This window comes from Carassius auratus, chromosome 35, assembly GCF_003368295.1.
Source record: "Carassius auratus strain Wakin chromosome 35, ASM336829v1, whole genome shotgun sequence".
In the NCBI taxonomy this organism is placed as follows: Eukaryota; Metazoa; Chordata; class Actinopteri; order Cypriniformes; family Cyprinidae; genus Carassius; species Carassius auratus.
The window spans coordinates 10,630,472-10,648,523 of NC_039277.1; the positions used below are offsets into that span (position 1 = coordinate 10,630,472).

The 18,052-nt window shown below is 38.6% G+C and overlaps 1 protein-coding gene across 4 annotated transcripts in view; it reads right to left on the reverse strand.

Annotated features, from left to right (window-relative positions):
• Positions 1–1,074: 1,074 nt before the first annotated feature.
• Positions 1,075–18,052, reverse strand: part of LOC113054361 (HMG box transcription factor BBX-like) — a 251,171-nt gene continuing 234,193 nt past the window's right edge. The window contains exons 2-16 of one of the 4 annotated variants that reach the window (XM_026219873.1): positions 17,165–17,336; positions 15,474–15,731; positions 15,074–15,275; positions 13,748–13,815; positions 11,982–12,062; positions 11,757–11,831; positions 11,571–11,648; positions 9,281–9,355; positions 8,008–8,893; positions 6,493–6,631; positions 5,573–5,721; positions 5,303–5,392; positions 4,764–4,952; positions 2,224–2,407; positions 1,075–2,146 (exon numbers count right to left, since the gene is read on the reverse strand). In XM_026219873.1, coding sequence (XP_026075658.1) covers positions 2,065–2,146; positions 2,224–2,407; positions 4,764–4,952; positions 5,303–5,392; positions 5,573–5,721; positions 6,493–6,631; positions 8,008–8,893; positions 9,281–9,355; positions 11,571–11,648; positions 11,757–11,831; positions 11,982–12,062; positions 13,748–13,815; positions 15,074–15,275; positions 15,474–15,731; positions 17,165–17,323 — 2,715 coding nt within the window. In that variant the 5' untranslated portion in view covers positions 17,324–17,336 and the 3' untranslated portion in view covers positions 1,075–2,064. Of the gene's footprint in view, positions 2,147–2,223; positions 2,408–4,763; positions 4,953–5,302; positions 5,393–5,572; positions 5,722–6,492; positions 6,632–8,007; positions 8,894–9,280; positions 9,359–11,570; positions 11,649–11,756; positions 11,832–11,981; positions 12,063–13,747; positions 13,816–15,073; positions 15,276–15,473; positions 15,732–17,164; positions 17,337–18,052 lie in introns of all 4 variants that reach the window. The other 3 variants (XM_026219872.1, XM_026219870.1, XM_026219874.1) reach the window with 3 other exon arrangements.

The window sequence follows — 18,052 nt, forward strand, 5'->3', positions numbered from 1 at the left end:
TTGAAGAATTTCTTTTTAGATAGCACACACACCACACAAGCTGGTTTGGAGAACCAGAACATGACCCTGCAGGGGTCTGACTCACAAGTGCCTGAAACACAGGATGTGCAGGTTGCAGGAGAACATGTGTGTGTGTGTGTGTGTGTGAGAGAGAGTGTATCTGTGAAAGATTCTTCTATGTCAATCCCTGTTTGATTTTCCTTTCTAACTCTCCCATTGTGTGCTTAGAGGAATGGACAGAATCAGCAAAACTATGAGTTGGAATGGCGTCTTCAGCCTCAGGTACAGAAAAACACGAGGGCCGAATATCTCAGTGATGATACAAAAGCTAACTAAACAAACCAAAACTTTCTATTATAATGAAAGCCAACGACAACTAAAAGCATTGTCTACGGTAGCTAAAAATTAGTGCAGTGTCTATTATTAAACTATATTAGAGAGGAGTAGCACTCTTTTGGATTAGCAAGCAAGACGCTACACACTGCAGTAAGGTCAAGTATTGACATAAAATGCATTTTTGTCGTTCAAGTATTGCCATACTGCTCTGATAATGATAGCTGTACATGAGTGACGGGGTGTCACGATATAAAAAGGTTCAACTGGCTTTCCATGGCATGATTCAGTCTGAAACACTTGTAGGCAGGGTCTAAAATTATCTCTAACCAACATCCAGCGGTTAATGAATAAAAAAAATAAAAAATAAATAAAAAAGATTCTGATTATTTCACATTATAACAATGTGGGGGGAAATCATAAATATTCATGAATGAAATGTTATTTTTGTAAATATACATTACGGTTCAAAAGTTTGTGGATAGTAAGTTTTTTTCTAAAGAAATTATTATTTACATTTATTTGGCAAAGAAAGTAATGATCAAAAGTGACAGTAACATTCATGATGCGTTTTAAATAAATGCTGTTCTTTTAAACTTTCTACTAATTCTAAGATTAAGTTTTACACTAATATATAAAGCAGCACAAATGTTTTTAATATTGATAATAAGAAATGCTTCTTTCAGCACCAAAACGGCATCTTAGAATGATTTCTGAAAGATCATGTGACACTGAAAACTGGAGTAATGATGCTGAAAATGCAGCTTTGCCATCACAGAAATACATTACATCTAGATATTTTAAATTCTAATAATATTTCACAATAGTACTGTTCTTAATGTATTTCTGATCAAATAAATACAACACGGTTGATCATAAGGGACTTCTTTCAGAAACGTCTCCCAAACTTTTAAATGGTAATGTATATTAATAAACATTAAAGTATCCGATTCTTGGCAAGTGTTAATTTTGGACCCTGCTCGTAAACTACTGCGCAACTTGCGCAAAAATCCAGCTCCCCCCGACACGTCGCTGTTGTCTGCGAGTGGAAAACATCTGAATAACTGTCATCTACAGAGGCACCGGACACACTGAGGGTCATTGCTTGAAAGAAAGAGGCATCTAGGCATTGAATGTGCATTATGAAGGTGAAGGTGGTGCATCTGTGCACAGGTCTGTGAGGTATGAGGCTGAGGTTGAGCACTCACTCGCTCTCTTCAAAAGATTCAGAGCAAGAAAAGGGAGCAGGAAGCCACAAAACGTTGTGACTTCTGACCGAGAGATCGTGTACACCGCTGTGTGAAAAAAGACATTTGTGCAATAAAGCTGACCAGGAACAGAAGCGCTTATATAGAGAAAGACAAGGAGGGAACACTTGTTTCAAATGCACTTTTTGTTGGCAAAACTTGACCTTAAATAGTAGCCATTTCTTGCAGATTGTGACGTCTGAAAACTGGTCCGGCTCCACCAAAGGAAACAGGTGTAGGGACCAGAATGGGCTCTCCCGGGGCCCTGAGGGGGTAAGAGGGAGGGAGAATGGGGTTGGGTGTAAGGTGAAGGCTTCTGGGATAAAACATCTTCATCCTTCTCCGAGCTTCCCTCATCCCTTTCCAGACTCTCTCGCTCTCGCACGCTCTTTCCCCCTGACATCTGAGGCCGAGGGTCAAGAATACAAAGGGTCCATACAAAAGCCCAGACAGGAATAAACCCATCCCAGGCCAGGCTGAGGCCTCACTGGTCCGCACAGGAAATCAGCACAGGAGCTATGTCCTTCACTTGACCTTCAGTGGGGATGTTCACAGCACGCTGGGCTCTGGAACAAACACACAGGTGTTTATTATCAACAGACCACACCATCACAGTTAAAAGATTGAAGGGTTTCCTATATACCTGTGCACATTCTCCATGGCTGCAACCTCAGCGAGAGCAGCCAAGCTGAAGAAGGCCGGGAGGCTGCCGGACGCATCAGCCACATCCGCTTCCACTGATCTGGGGTCCTTATAGCAGATCCCGCTATTGCATAATGTCTCTTGAGTGAATGGCTTTTCATCCTGATTCTTGAATTTGTCTTCTGCTGAAATAGAGAGTAATACAATTATTTTAGACTTTTAAACAACCCCCCCCCCATCTTTTATTATTGGCAAGACAGTAGTGATTAACAATCCAAATGTTTTAAGTGATGCACACTCAAATGAGAGGAAAAATCCAGTCATATCACTGGGTACAAAAATATATATTTCACGCTACATGAGAAAGATCCACCATATTGGGATGACATAGCTTGATGTGGTTTATTTTAACATAGTACCCTTCTGTTGGCGGCCATGCTCTGTCTGCGGTATATATAGGTGAGAAATATATCTGTAAACAGTGGCAAGTGGCATCAGTGGCTAACTTTGTTTTTTTTGCATGATGCTTAATTTGTGTTGTTGTACATTTAATGTAAACATATTGTTTTTTCACACACACACACACACACACACACACACACACACACACACACACACACACACACACTCACACACACACACACACACACACACACACACACACACACACACACACACACACACATATAACTGGTGGGCATAGATTAATTTTTTTAATCTATATTAATCTCACTGTAATCTTGGATTTAATCTAGATTAAAGTGGCTCATTTGAATTCTGCCAAAGGCATTCAGAATATGTGTGCTACCCAAATAATGACTAAAAGTAAGTCTTTGAGAACGAGTTTCTCAAGCCAGGTGGCACATTAGACCAGGGGCTCATCTCCTGTTTCCAAAATGCATTACAAACTGCTTGAGAAAGCTGTTCTACTATGATAACTGGTGATGAAAATAAATTATGTTCAATAGGATGTACTTGTTAGTCCTGATAGAGCTGTGCTGACGGGCTTGCCTCGGTTGCACTCAAATATAGTAGTTTGACGATGACTCTTCCCCTGCGCTACAACATTGCTTGGCCCGGTATCTTCCACATTAGCTAAGGGATGCTTCGCATTTTGGTGGTACTTGAGGCTGGAAGAACTCCTACAGTAAACTAATTCCGCATTGCACAAGTTGCAAACAACCGGCTGTTTCACACATACTCCGTCTACATTGCGTCTACATTGCGTCTGCATTGCGTATGCATTGCATATTTTTTTTTACACCCATGTTAACGGATTCCAGCATTATACAATCCATTTCAATCCATTTTCATTTTTATCGCAAACAATGCACTGTCACTTTAATTCAGTGCAACACATGGATTACTTCAAAACATTACTTCAAAAACCCATGTGTTGCGTGTGAAACACAATAGGCTTTAATTAGTATACAGTATACTAATTATATTGTTGTTATATTTAATTGTTGTGTATACAGTATACTAATTAAATCCTACTGTGTTTCACACGCAACACATGGGTTTTTGGTTAGGTTTAAACAAGAAAAAGAGCACCTTTAGATAAATGAGGCAACATAATATATGCACTTTTATGGAAGCAGAAAAACAAAGTTCGTTAAGAACCATGCGATTGCTTGTAATAAAGATTTAAATGCAAAAGGCACGAGAGTCGAATGTTTCTGCTAGTGGTGAGTTTTAATTTTAAATATTTGCGATATCCTAACAAGAAAAGTAAGCTAATTGTTGTGTTTAAATGTTTTGCCTCTTGCTTGAGCAGCTTATTATACAAACATAGAAGTCAAATGCATAAATAATATGTTGTTTATATTTATTGAGTTTAAACTAATGTCTATGATTGTGAAAGATTGTTACTGTTCTGTGATAAAAGAGTCACAATGCTGAAAAGGACTTTAAAAAAATAAATAAAATTAATGTTAGCACGTCACGTTTGATGTGGTAATTTCACAGTAGGAATACACACAGGTTCGAAAACTCGTTCTCGCCCCCTACAGTGCAATTCGGCTAGGTCTACATCCGCGCTAAAATATCAAGGTGAAAGTCATCATAGCTTGCTTAGTATAGACCAGCTCCCAACCCAACTTCGAGAATAGATTAACGGCGTTTTTTTTTTTTAATCGCCCGATAGGATAATGGCCCATCACTAATATATATATATATATATATATAGCATATTGGAATGTATTTTTGAAGAATCAAGTGACACTGTAGAATGGTATAATGGATGCAAAAAATTAAGTTTTTGACATCACAGGAAAAACAGTAATTACAATTTAAAATACATTAAAATATTAATACTTCATTTACTTTATTTTGTAAAATATTACTTAATATTTGATCAAATAAATTCAGCTTCAGTGAGTAAAAGACGCTTTAAAAAACAAAACTATGTGTTAACTTTTGAATGACAGTGAACATTGACAACAAAAAGTAAAACATGGGTGTAGAGCGTTTCTGCAAGAGGTTATCAGTTTAGAAATCATACATAAGACTTTGCAACAGGAAACTGTGGGTTCAGCTCACCCTCTGCAGGTGACATTCTGCCATCAGCCGTGCGCACCAAGTGTGTGATTTTACTCTTCCTGGCCTTCCTCTTCTGACTGCCCACAGGTGTGTCCAGAACCTTCTGGGGTTCAGGAGAGGGAGAAACACACGGACTGCCCGACTTCAGTGGACTTGATTCTGTAGCCATTGGGTCAGTTGGGACGATGTCTAGAAGGGGGAACGTGAAATGCGTCAAAATGAGATCTGGAATTCCTAATGCAGGTGCCTGACAATGAATGATCCTTTATAATGTTATACTGAATTTAGCTTGCGCCACTAGCAATACACCACACCAGGCTGCATCAAAGTATTTACAAAAATGTGACTTGTGTGTCCCTTTAAAGGTAACCAGAGTATATACAGTGACCTAGATATGACAGCGTTCCCTGCTATGCAGCAGGAAACACCGAGGCACGCCATTCTAGCAGAGCTTCCAGCACTCGTTCACACAGTCTTGTCATCTGAACACAGAATGAAGCTGATATCAGAACAGTTGCTAATGGCTGTGGGGGCGTCACCTTTGTCTGCGGCACTGGATTTCTCCTTCCTGTGTTTGTACTTGTTCACTATCTTGTGGAATAAGGTCTTTTTCTGAGATGAAGATGAACCTAATTTCAAAAGCAATAAAACAGAACAAAAAAAAAATACAACACAGCATGCTATGTTAGATGGAAGTCATGTCATTCTGAACATGAGATGACTACTTCCTAAGAAAGTAAGCAAATGGGGAAATGAGTGTGGGGGCCAGGAGGATGTGATGTCAGTTTCCATGCACGCTGTGAACTCACCCTTGCAGGTTTTAGGCGGTTCAGGAGGGCTGGATGTACTGTTTTTTTTCTTCTTGGTGACCGCCATGCTCTTTTTGTCAAAAGTCAGTGGGCTGTACTGCGGTAAGCTGTTGAATTTTTTCTCGAACTCCTCCTCAAGCTTTCCTAGTCTGAGAGTTTTATACACAGTAAAACATTAGCCATCTGTATGCAAAGTCTGCTAACCTGGATTCAACGTCCTCTAGATTAACTGACGTCAATCTTGTACAGTGAAACACAATGGAATGTTCTTAAAAAAAGTTATCCTGATAAACTATGATCATGGAATGGCAAATATGAGTATGAGACATGCTTTAAATGTACAAAATACCTTGGATTACCTAATTACCAAGCTAACCTAATGCACAGAAACTGACAGCTTTTAAGAAATGTTTTAAGTCTTTTTAGACCATTAACACTCTTCAATTAATTTAATAAAAATAAAAAATAAAAATAAAAAAACTTGCAATTATTCAAACTGTTTTGCTACTTTTAAATGATGAAAATTTTTTTAGTTTGTTGTTTTGATCATCTTAAACACTATTCAACTTTTAGAAAATAATTTCAAAACTCATGCAGTTATGAGTTATGCAAAAAATGCATAGTTTATAAAACATTAATATCTAAAACCCATGTATAGCATACATTCATTATTACATTTAAGTGTTATATAGCCTTAAATTTGGGCAAAAAGTAAATTTTTCAATAAAATGGAGAAAATAAAATGTGGCTTAAAAATAATAAAAAATAAAAATAAAAACTTTAATCAAGAAATTAATTAATAATATTCCATTATAAAAAAAGTTGTTCGTTGCAGGCCAAATAAAATCAACTCCTCTGTGGGAAAAGAATCAGTGTTTCCCTGTAGGTTCAGAGTTGTGATGAGAGAAATCATAGCTCACCCTGTGGTGGCTTCCTCTTTAGACTTGGACTTCTTGAGCTTTTTTGGGTTGCTGGTAACAGCTTGAGAAAATCCCCAGCTCTCGTCATTCCAGCCGCCCTCATGATCGGACACACTGCCTCGCATTGAACCTCTTTTCCCTGGAATACAGACCAGAAGACGTTTAGAAGACCAAACAGCACTTTTTTCATTTACTGTATCAACTGATTTTAATTTATACAGGGCTCCAGACTTAGCACGAGCACTTGAGTTGGTCACAATATATATATATATATATATATATATATATATATATATATATATATATATATATATATATATATATATACACACACACACACACACACACACACACACACACACACACACACACACACACACACACACATAGTGGTTAACATTCTACCTGTTCTTTTTCATTAGCAGTATTATTTGTGATTTCAATTTTGTGAAGGGGAGTTTTGCTATTTTATAAGCCGGGCTTCGGGTGCTTTCACTTTCAAATTCGTGATCCTGTTATCAATAAAACAGTAAGGTACAATGACAAACTAGCTTACAAAACGTTTATTAACAAAACGAATAAGATGAGGCATGGCATACACCATGTGCTGTATTATATCTTGACTAATCAATTACAGAACGTTTTGCAAACATTGAGGAATCACATAAAAAATTAATAAAAGAGAGCCTCCATAGCGTAACGTGAGGTAATCAGCAAAGATACCAACAAGCTTTTCAAAATTCAATTCAATTCAAAATGAAAACACAAATAAAAATAAAACTAAACTGGTTGTTGGTATCCATGCATGCTTCCCCCCCCCCCCCCCCACAAGAATGCCAGCATTGGTTAAAAATTGGTTTAAGAAGCAGTCTTTTACTTTAGCTTAGCTTGGAAACATTTGTTTACTCAATATTTGTGTCATTTTTGCTGCCCGCACTTTCAATGTCATGCTGACACGGCAAGTATAAATCAGGCTGAGTGAGTGGGTTAACATGAGAGGGTGATGGAAGAGCAGGGGAGGGGAAGTGAAAACAGACTGACTGAATGTTCGTTAAACTAAATCCCCTGTGCATTAATACTAAATATAATCATATCGCACCAGTGCAACCTCTAGAAAAAATGAGTCACACCAAAAGGAAAAATGATTGCAAAATGTGGCTATTTGATCGCAGTCTGGAGCCCTGTTATATGTGAATTATTTGACATAAAGGCCAGCTGAATCATATTAAGTGAAAATGTTAAATGATATTCAGTATAAGTTAAAATAAACACATTTCAGGTTTGATGTTGTTGAAAGTTTCCCTTAGCGTACAGTGGAGAACTAAGGTCCAATTACATCAGAAAACACTTCCAAAAATGCTATTTTTGTGTTTCAAGGAAGTATATTTTTTATTTGCTCCACATAACCAGTTGGAACTAATGTGTAATGAGTTTCAAATCTTATCACTTGGTTCCTATGACAAAATCAACAAACAGAAAAGGAACGTGGAAAATTTGTGTGTGTGTGTGCGTTACCTCTGTCCACATTTGCTCTCAGCGATGTAAGCATCCCTTCGGAAACCAGAGTCTTATAAAGCGCTCCTTTACAGCTTCTCTCAGACTTCCTGGACCCACAGGTCTCCGGCTTAACCTCTGGCTCTTTATCTTCCGGACTGGTTTGAGGTGGTTTGGTGTCTGTGTCTTTCTCCTCCTCTAGTTCTGTAGGTCGAGGAGGAGAGCAGTGTGGTGCCATGTCCTCCACACCACTAGGTGTCTCCACCTTCATGTCTTGCTCATTCTCACTCTCCGCTTTAGGGGTCAGAGGAGCTTCCTCAGTTTTCATCTCTTCGTCCTGTGGTTTATTGGTTTCTACGTCCCATTCTTCCTCTTCTTCCGCACTGTCGTCTTTAAATTTCAGCTGTTTTTTCGGTTTAGATTTTGCTTTCTTCTTCACAGCTGGAGATTGGTCCATTGTGGGGCTGCCCTCGCTACTTGAGGGATGAGATTTCTTCCTGGGTGTTTCTTCCAAGCCCCAAGCACCTTTTGCTACCGCTTCGATGGTGAACATCACACTGTCCAGGTCCGACTCTGGCGAATGGCGCTTCTTTGCCTTTTTGGGCGATGCAGGATTTTCGTCCGAGTCTTTATTTGTTTTCTTCTTTTTCTTCTTCTTCAGCGTCTTACATGGACTTTGATCCGATGGGGTGGTGTCAGTAGGAGATGACGAGGTGGAGCCAGAGGTAGAGGAAGATGATGAGGATGATGATGGTGTGGTGAGAGGAAGTTCAGGAGCATCCGCCTGCTCTTGGTGTTCTGTGATGTCTGTGCTACTTGAGCCGTGCTGAGCACAGAGTGAGGAGGAACCACCAGAGGGCTGCGACGATCCAGCTTCCATCTTGTCAGCCTCAGAGGCCAAACACATCTATACACACAGAAGGACATCAGCTTATAGAAAAATGATTAACGTGTAACAGGCTATCAAGGCTTCCAAATAAAACATCTTAACCTCCTTTAAAAAGATGAATTCATTTTCAGCAAATGCCTCTTGAATTCAAGTGTTTAATTGGTGGATTTTAGATATATAAACACCCACCAGGTGGCAGACTACGCATAAACGCTCTCCTAGGATTTATTACATAACATTGCCTGCCATTGTCCGTGCCAACCGGTCAACACCAGCCAATGCCTCAAAGAGCTTTAATTCTGCATTATACCATCAAATACTGTCTGATTGAATAAAATCCCTCCTGTTTTGTATCTTTGTGTAACCCGGAGCAGTGATTGTGGTGTTTGTGGGTTGGTGAAGTACCTCAGCGAGCTGGAAAAGAGCCGACTGGCCGCACTGCCTCCCCTCAGATGCTGACTGAGACCTACTGGAGGAGATCTGCTGCAGAGACACACAAAACACACATATCAAGCTATAAACAGAGGAATGGGAAATGGTCCTGACAATTCATTAGAAAATGTACCCACAGAGAGGAATACAATTCTGATTTAAATTACAATTTTATGATGGCATATTAAGTAAAATTAGACAGTGAATAATGCTTTTTCCTGTTTTAATTTACATTTTTATTTGTTTTAGTAATTTTGTAAGTTAGATTTAGTTTTTAAAATGTAAGTTTTATTTGTAATATTTTAATATTTCTGGTTTTTCTATATTTAATATTTCTGTATTTAATTTATTTGTATAAAATTTTTATTATTTTTGGTATCTCAATTTAAACTTGTTCCAGTCAGCAGCCAAAGCAACTTTTTTAATTTTCGCTCAAGTATTTTAAGTTCAATTGTTTTTTCAGCTTTACATTACAGAAATTGTTTTCGTTTCAGTTAACAGTAAAAAACAAACTGCCTATTATAACCAGTCTTATGTCACATGCAGTCACATTTTGTGCCACAATTTAAGAACAGAAAGTGCAAACTGCTCAAATTCTTCTTCAAACCAAAATAAATCTGCAGAGGGCCATGCCAGTTAATGACAATGAAGAGAAATTATGAAAAAAAAAAAAAGCAATGACGAGAAGTGCAGGAGTATCAAAATGGCTGCCTGGATGGAGGAAGTTGGTGTTCTAGAAGGTTATACATCAGCAAAAGCAGAAATGTGTAATTTTATTGGGAATCTATGAGTAAATAAAGGTTTCTGCTGTGGTCACTGTTGGCAAAATATATGTGCATCAATGTGAACAACCAGTGGTATAGTCTTGCATTCTGTAGTGAATATACTGTGATTTTTCCCACCCAGCCTCATACTCGCATGTCCCAGAGCAACACCCCATAATCAACACCACACTCACTATTGCATACAGTTTGTAACGGAGCGCATTCTGAAAAACTACTTGTGTGATATCAACATGTCAGTTTATTATAAGCAATAACTTTAACAGCCATTGACATTTACAGCTGGAGAGACTGGACTGAATTTCTATTGTTGAACTCAGCCAGTTAAGAGCTACATTTATCCTTAGATGTTATAAGAATGAGATCCAGTTTTATCAGCTGACAATTTTTAATGCACATTGAAGAGTGCCTGTTTTAAAATTTCCTAGCCTGACGTCCAGTCCACAAGGCTGGCCAGAAGTTTCCATCTCTCTCGTCATTTTTCATCATCTGAAAAAGGATCCAAAAAAAAAATATGAAAATCCAAAATTTCCCATAGACTTGCATTGGCTGAGCAAAAATGCCCCCTGTAAAAAACAATTGCAGTCCACTAGAGGGAGCCATGGGATAAGAAATCTTTCAACTGGCCTCATGTACTTTCATTTTCAAACAGTTCAGTTTAAAAATAAAAGCATACATCTACAATATGCAGCCAAGGAAAACTAACATATTTGATTGTGACCAGGTCAGGTAGTGACTGTCTGATGGCCCGAGGCCAGTGTGAAAGACACTAGGGACAGATGACTGATATGTCACAGCTCCGATCGGGTTATGGGGCATCCTTGCGAAAGCGCATCACCGGGCCGTCTTTAGGGTGGTGCAATAGGTGTGATCGCACCAGGCCTGCACTTGATGGTCCCCACGCACAACGGGGCCCCCGCGATAACCTCCCTGCACTGGGTTGCATCGTATCATGTGCCAAATAACAAGATATTTTGTCAAAAGCATCAAAAAGTGGCAATATTTAAGGGGATTTGGCATTTTCAATTAATGTAGTCCAGTTCATACTTTTTATACTTTCACTTTGTATTAATTGTTGAGATTAAGACATTCACCGGCATAACTCTTGCGCTAAGTTTGCACTCTGCATAATATCAGCCATCATGGTTTAAAAAAATATTTCCAATTTCGCGATGTAATGTAACAGTGACAAATCTCCCCATGATTTTGTGCTACGCCACTGACAGGGGGACCAAAAGAACACTATCACTCACAGATGGGCTACCTGTGAGGATATCGCTAATGGACCATGTGAACCCCTTGACCCGTCTTAGTGGATATAAGGTGTATACCTGCGTATCACTTAGACTACACCACTGTGAAAAAACACATAATGAATTTAAAAATAATTGCTTCATAGCATAGCATGATTGGTACTGCACTGTGAGAGATCTAAGGTGGGTCAAAGGACATTCAGGATCTCTAGGAGAGTTCAACTGTACCTCCGCCAGCTGAAACAAGGGTGATTTAACACAACTCTTAGGTAGGTCTGGCGAACTTGGCTGAGATGGTCCAGAGGCCTAAGAAGGACATTAAATTGAACTGAATAAGTGCTCAGAAATAATTTTAAATTCAAAAGGTAATGGAGATCTTCCACACGTTTCACTTAAAGAGTCCAAAACCCTCACCTCTACATGTGTGAGAGAGCTTGTGTCCTCAGCTTTCATACTTCCCCCAGCTGGCTGTCCAGGACTGGAAGAAATCTAAGGGGAAAGAGTAAAAACAAAATACATTCAGAGCTTTAAGCATGTCATTTGGATGTACACATCTAACCATCATCTGAGGCGTCTCACTACTAAGGAGGGTTTTAAGGCTCTGTTGTTAAGGACTGACAAGTCTTCAGGTGGTCTCACCTCAGCCAGCTGGAAAAGGGCTGATTTCCCAGTGTGCTTAGCAACATCTGTGCCTCCTGTCTGGGAAGAGCTGGAGGACATCTAAAATGAAAGCATAAAAAATATTAAATCATTAAAGCTGAACAAAACCACAAACGTAAACAACAGTGAATCCACATCGTCTTTGAAATGACCACTGACATTTACAACACAACACCTCCCTCTGTTGACAGCTTGAGGAAAAGCCACAGGGAAATTCAATAAAATAAAAAAAATAAAAATTGCTATAAATTATTCTAAACAGGAAATGACAGACATCTTGAGGTGTCTATGCTGGAAACCACTGCACATCACCCCAGAAACTAAACATAAGCAACAGTTAGTGTGTCTTTGCAGAAAAAAGCATTAATTTATTAACCTTAATAACTGCAAACTTATGCATTACAATATATATATATATATACATACATACATACATACATACATACAACAAAATTTGTTATCTATAAAAAAAAAATTGTACTGCCTTTCATTGGGCACCAGAAATATCACATACTAGCTTTTATGTAACACTTAAGGATATCTGAATGCATAGTACATTCAATTAATAGAAATAAATTCACACATGATTTAACTATGCAGCACAAAAAACTAGAAAGAGAAGACTGTCGACATGAAGCAACTTCAACATGGTGTTACTCTCAATTTATCAGTGATTTGATACGAATTGAAGTGCACTAATGCCAGACACAGTCCGCTGTAGATCAACCTGTGTTTGAGATTCAGAAGACGGTTTCTGGTTAAACATGGACAGTCAACAGGTAGAGAATTCAGCCCTGGCTCCTCAAATAAGACCAAACAGATGATCTAATGTGATCTGGCTACAAAACAACGAGGCATTGCCTTTTGTTTTGTATAAACCTCCCGTGGCCCTCTTCAGTGACAAATGTACTGCGCTGAAGGCAATTAGGATCACTTAGTGGCAGGAAAATGGAATTTACAGAGGATTAACAGGGGTGAGAGTCTGAGGAACCCACAGGAACACACACACACACAAATAGGCCTAGTGTCTTCAATGGCTCATAAAGCTCTACAATTTATGAAGTCTATGCACCTCCTAATGGCACACAAACCCAGTTTGGGGCCCAAAACAGTCATCCCAGTCTGTTTAGTCACAGCCCGCTGCGGCTGCCGTATCCATGGAGATGGGCCTGTCACAGTCTATTTACATGAGCACTGATCATGTGCTCATTATAACAGAGGTCTGCCGTAAGTACAGAATGATGTCGATTTGTCTCAAGCTCATCAAGATATGAGGATATGGATCTAGACTAATAACTGTTATTCCCTCTTCTTTGGGTTCCTGGTTTAAAAACTCATTTAACTTGACTATTGTTGCATTGCATGTGTTTCTACTGCAAAATCTGCATATTGCTAATATGCAATTACACTGTAACCCATTCTAATTGTTAGTACTGTGATGTAATTGTGTTTTTAGAGGCTGTTCTGATCTGCATATGAGGGTCTTGCATATGAACTACATGAATTTGGATATTATGGATGCACTGATATTCAAATAATTTATTTTAAATTATTCAAATTGGCCAATATTTACCAAGACTATAACTGTTTTCATATTATGGCCGATAATAAAATTAGAATAATCAAACAGTCCACACAGTCCTTAAGTTTGGATTCAAAATAGGTCTTGGATGTCTTGATTTGATAAACGTTTGTGCTTAGCCTGAATCTGTATTTTCATATGTATTAAAATGATGTTACTGTACCTCTCTGGCAGTCAGCGCATGCTCCCCGGCTAACAGCAGCATGCTCAGGCCGCCCATCTTATTGGGATCTAAAAACACAGCAAAGGAAAAAGATGTTAAGAAATGCTGAACTATACAGTTAAACAACCTGTGACGTAGAGACACTACCATTCAATAGTTGTAAATTTTTTTTATAAAAAATAAATAAATAAAATAAAACTTTTATTCAGTAATGACGAAAAAAACACAGTTTCCACAAAAAAATTATTAGGCAGCACTCGTTTTCAACCTCAGTAATAATGAAAACTGCTTCTTGAGCACTATATCAGAATGATTTCTGAAGGATCACGAAACGGAAGACTGAAGTAATGGCTACTGAAATTTCAGCTCTGCCATCACGGGAGTAAATTACATTTTAAAAGATGTTTTAAAAAGTAAATATATACAAAAAATAGTACTATTGTGAAATACCTCCAGAAAAACGCGGATTTTGCGGCACATATCTTAAAAAATGCGATGGAAAATGCGGAATATTTTTGCAATTTTATGCAATGAAATTGCGTGAACTTGCAAAAACTGTGGTTTGATGAAAAAGAGAAAAAAAGGTGATTCCCTCAACACCTTTTTCTCACTAGGCTACTACCTTCATGTAAAGAGTAATTTCTTATTACTTCCTATGATAAGCGAGCATACTAAAATCACAGAATATTTAAGTTGCAATCTCTTACTGCAACGTAAATTATTTTACATAATACGAATATAATTACAACTGTAAGTTTTTGGTACTGTTCTGTAACAAAAATGTCCAATCTTACAACTGTAAAGTTGCATCAACTTCTGAATGAAACTACAACAGTGTTAGTAGCCTAGTGAGAAGGGGGTGTTGGGGGAATCACCTTTTTTTCTCTATTTCATCAAACCTCAGTTTTCGCAAGTTCTCACAATATAATTTGGCTCCTCTTCACCCTGGTTTCACCGCGGGGTTTGCAGAGGATGTTCACGTCATGTAGTTACGTCACTTCATAAGGTTCCCATGGCAATAGGGAGAAAATGGCGCTTTACTTGTGTGAAGTAAATGCAACATTTTTCAACTTTCTGCTAATATATATGTTTTTGCAACGAAAATACAGGGATTATGAAATCATGCTAACCCCACATATTTTGCTTTCTGAAATTGGCAATTTTATGCAGCAAAAGAGCGGCGTATTTGAAAAAATGCGACCCCTCAGACGATCGCATAATCGCGTTTTTCTGGAGGGACTGGAAATATTATTACAGCTTTTCTGCATTTTTGTTCAATTAAACAAACCAGTATTGTATGTGTTTAAGTGTTTGTTTTGTTCTTACCAGCCATGGCAAAGTTGAGCTGGGGTGTGCTGTCAGTTTTGGGCTGTTTTTTGGCAAGTGAAGAATCCTTGCTTGGGTTGGATGGAAGAGACCAGACTTTCTTGCGAGCGTTACTCACGGAGTGAGACGGACTCTTTACCGGCTTGTTGGTGGCAGGACACCATTTGTAACCAGGATTAGCCTTCATGAACGCATCCTTATACTGTATAAAACAGAACACACCATTAAATAATAGATTAATGTCAGCTGTTGGCATTTTTATTTTCCTTTCTAACAATTGACTAGTCTTTTTATGCCAAGTAAATTGTATGGTAGCTATCATATTTAATCACGGTCACCACAAAAAAAAAACAAGATTTTTTGTTTGTCTGTGGTCTGCCTCACTTAGATTGGTTTTTACCTCCTTGGCCATGTCTGTGTATTTTTGTTTTTCTTTGGGGTCCAGTACGGCCCACCAGTCTGCCAGGATCTTAGTGGCTCCTCGGTTGTCTAGTCGCGGATGCTCCTGTCGGACCAGCGAACGATGTCGCTTGCAGAACAGCAGAAAGGCGTTCATGGGCCGGCGAGCCCGTTGTTCAGAGGAGTATTCCTCACTGTCATCTTCCATCCCGCCACACTCTCCCTCCTGTGCTCCGCTCTCTGCACATAACACCGGCTCCTGGGGAGAAAAGTCAAAAAGTGGAAAGAGATACAGAGACCTGGTCAAATTCAACAGCAGCAGTGGACAAATCTACACTAAAGGTCTTAGCACAGTAAGAAATATTAGCACACTGCAAAACAGATACGACCACATGTTGTGTCAATCATGTTTACACACTGCCTCCGAAACTTTTGTCCATCATAATTTGTTTTTAGATTGGTTCGATTTTTCTGCGCTTTCGGATCCGTTGCATGCATTTTGATAGGAAAGGATGTTGAATATGAAAAAACGCATGCAAAAATTTCGGACTCTTAAGACAAAAGCAAGGCCTATTCATAACATTTTTTGCTGCAATATTTCCCCACAGTACAATATTAAATAAAACAACATGGATCACTTTAAAATAACCCAGCAATTGGTTAGCTGTGTTTTACTTTAAAAAAAAATAAAAATAAATAATGATTGTACACATTTGTGATTTAATTATTAGATTTTTATCATCTTATGAACCCCCGAATTTAAGCCACAAATGGAAATTTGGGAAACCTTGCATTAAACATTCAACACTGAAAAATATGAACCACAAGGAAATTACAAAGGTGGTTAGATTTTTGTCCTTCCTCTACAAAATAACTGACCAACATGCAAGACATTAGCTTCTGGCACATTATTCCATACCCATGACTCAGAGAAGACATTATGCTGTTTCTATTGTTGGTTTTCTCTTGCTACTGTTGGTTTTCAAACATAGGTATTTTTCGATTAAAATACCACAAGAACGCATTTTGATTTCACTTAACTTTCTTTATACTTTCTTGCAGAGGTGGAAGAAAACTGACGGCAAAAAACTATGCATTTGTACATTTTACAAGTCTTAACCTGACTCAACTGATTCAATAATGATGCAACGTTAAAGACAATATGAAGATGATTTTGTTTTGCTGTACTGACGAATTTTCTGAAACTTAAACAACATTGGTGGAAGAGGAAGGTCTATTTTAATAGTCTTTTTTTTGTTAAAATAATACTGCTGAAATGAACCCTGATTTGCTACATGCTATTATTATTTTGATATTGATTATTCTAATTATAAAGAGAATTTTATTGGACAAATACTATACAGCCCTCAATATACATTACCATCCAATTGTTGATCTAAAACTAAAGAAACTGATCAAAAGTAACTGTACGGACATAAGAATAAGAGAAACTTCTGACTTCAAACTTTTGAACTGTATTGTAAATGACCGAAAAGGTCAAAGGTTTAATCTCCTAAAAACTCATTTGTCAGTGTTTAGAAGTACATACAGATGACCTCAACACAAGCACACATGAACTGTACAAGCCATAAATAAACTCCCATTTTAACCTCATGTAGTCAGACTTCAAGTCTTTGAGGAGCAGCTGCTGTAATGAGCGAAACACTAGCGTTAATGCACTCAATCATTCACCTTCTCCAGCTCCTCTTCATCCTCCTCCTCCTCTTCCTCGGAGAAGTCTGGAGCTTTCTTGGCCAGCAGCGGGTGCCACTGCAGACACTTGCGTTTGGGCCTCTTTCCGCTGACTTCTCCTTCCACCGGAGGTTCTTTCCCTCCACCTCCGCCCTTCATATTGCTGCTGACCCTGATGAGGGCAAACTTCAGAGGTTAAACAAGGCCCTTAATGGTCGTTAAAGACACATAATAGACCAAATGACAGGAAGAGGCCATAACAATGATAATTACATTGTCTGGTGTTCATTTAAAGGTGAAATGTACAATTGATTACAACGAGAGAGCGAGAGAGAGAGAGCATTCTGAGGAGACTGCAAATATAATTTGTCTGTAATCAGAAGAATATAAGAAAAGCTCACACTATATTATTGTATTTTTTGGATGGGGTCATAAATTATGTAATAAATGCATCAGTGTGAACAAGGAGCCTTGATTCAGAGCATATTCGACGTGCAGTCTCTTCCAGTGCGCAGTGGTAGTTCAAGGAAAACAGGCACGCTGTCGACTGTTCACTGAGGGAGAGCGGACACAGGGTTCCCTGTCTATCTGAGCACTGTTCTTCTGCGTCTGCAGCACCGGTGCAGCTCTACTGTACATGTGACCTTCACATGCACCAGCTCTCTCTTCTCCAATAGGACCAGAACACACATCTCACATGCGTGCACACAAACAGGAAGAGGAAGACACACACACACACACACACACACACACACAATGACACTCACGTCACCATGAAACTTAACATAGAATGATTCCTAATCGCGTGTCTCAATTATCATGTGTTCAGTTTTCAATTGCACACAGGGATTGCTCTGAATTGGGGAGTACAATGTATCCATGCATTGC